Raw genomic sequence first — 1,725 nt, 5'->3', positions numbered from 1 at the left:
CTATTACTCAAATGATGCATTGTCCTTTGCGACCAATTTCACTTTTTGAATGTTATCTTCATGACTATGTCATTTCAAGTATAAAATTTCATGTATTTCCTGATTGCGTTCAGAAATTTTTTGAAAGGCTAAGTTTGGCCTAACTGTTTTCAAGTGTCTTGGTTGCAATTAAAACACCATGAACTTTCCCCCTCATTTTGACTCCTTCTTTTTGGACTGGGAATCTATTGGTATAACAGGGGCAGGCTTCATTCAGCCCCCTCTCTGAATATCTCTGAATATCCTCCAGGCCCCCGGTAGGGGTCAGTCACCAGAGGTCGCCACGACTTCCAGGGGCACACACACACACACTCAAACACACATGCACATATGAGAAATTTTAAAAAAAACTACACCACCAATGAAAAAGAAAACCAGGATACTGGAGAAGTTCGGCTGGTCCAGCGCTGCTTTCCCGCAAGAACACACCATGTACCTTGAGGGCCAACTGGCGGCGGGTCTCCATCGTGGTGTCGTTCTTACTCGATGCCTTCATTTCCTTCGCCACAAGGGTGTAGTCCCCAGGGTCACACACAACGGTCACCCGGGCATGGTTCTTCGCAGCCGCTCTCAGCAAAGCCACGCCACCTTTGGTTAAGAAAGGGTATTTATCGATCAGGACGACTTAAGATTAAGTTGGACATGATTTGACTTGTGTTTTTTTTTTTAGCGGCGACATCAGTTACGCTTCCGTCTTTGCACACAGAGAATGTGCGACCCACTTAAACTTTTTTTTTTAAACTTACCTATGTCAATCTGTTCAACCGCCTCTTGGACGGTGACATTCGGGGACTCTACAGTCTTGACAAAGGGGTAGAGGTTGCAAACCACGACTCTAGAAGAAGAAGAAGGAAGGAAGGAGGGGGGGGGCGGGTTACTCGGAATGATCTGCTCAAGGCCAGCTCTGCAGGCAGCCGCTCCATCGGCAGAGGCGCTTCCACCCCAAAGTGCCACCTCCTCCAGCCTCGGAGGGGCCTGTGCCTGTGACACGAGGCAGGGGGGCACGGGAAAACTCTATGGTTTTCCCTTGTATGGTTGTGGCCCCACCCCCAGCATGCCCGGCCTCATGATGTCACTTCCCTGTGACGTGCATGCAGCGCACACACGCTTCGTGTGTGCGCACACACGCTGGGATCCGAACGGGAGTCCCCCGCCGGCAAGGTAAGTGCCACTTGGCAAACCTAGAGAAGTTCTTAGGGGCAGGGAATGAGCATCTACAGTGAGATCATTTCAGAGGGTTGGTCCGCGGGAATAACAACTAGACTGGAGTCCAGGAGAACCTTAAGGACCAAGAAGATGTTTGCTTTAGGCTGATCCTGCATCAAGCAGGGAGTCATAGTTTGTTACGGATCTCTGGTATTTTTGTATATTCTGCCTTTTAACGGTCCCGGTCACACATGCCGGAAATCGCTGGGGGGGGGCTGGCGATTTGCTCCATCGCAATTTGACGCATCCCAACGCGATCAGACATGACGGCATTGTTTCCATAGTGGCCAACCATACTGGTCTCACATAGTGGCCAACCAGTTCCTCTGGAGGTCCAATAACAGGGCATAGAAACTGAGGCATTCTGGCACGCTCCAACCAGGAAGCAGCGATGCGAAGGGAGCACGCTGGTGCGATCACACGGAGAGCATCCGGCTGCAACCAGGGGCGTTTTCGCACTAGAGCTGCCTCGCGGCGCAG

At 51.0% G+C, this 1,725-nt stretch overlaps 1 protein-coding gene across 1 annotated transcript; it reads right to left on the bottom strand.

Annotated features, from left to right (window-relative positions):
• Window positions 1-475: 475 nt before the first annotated feature.
• On the bottom strand, window positions 476-874 carry LOC107124947 (bifunctional purine biosynthesis protein PURH-like; the record flags this gene model as incomplete). Its single annotated transcript, XM_015428433.1, has 2 exons — window positions 476-627; window positions 786-874. Coding segments are annotated over 2 exons (241 nt in total), but the record flags the coding sequence as incomplete, so codon positions are not given.
• Window positions 875-1,725: the final 851 nt, after the last annotated feature.

The sequence above is a fragment of the Gekko japonicus genome, unplaced genomic scaffold (assembly GCF_001447785.1).
Source record: "Gekko japonicus isolate JY-2015 unplaced genomic scaffold, Gekko_japonicus_V1.1 scaffold20097, whole genome shotgun sequence".
In the NCBI taxonomy this organism is placed as follows: Eukaryota; Metazoa; Chordata; class Lepidosauria; order Squamata; family Gekkonidae; genus Gekko; species Gekko japonicus.
This window is presented reverse-complemented; position numbering and strand designations above follow the sequence as displayed.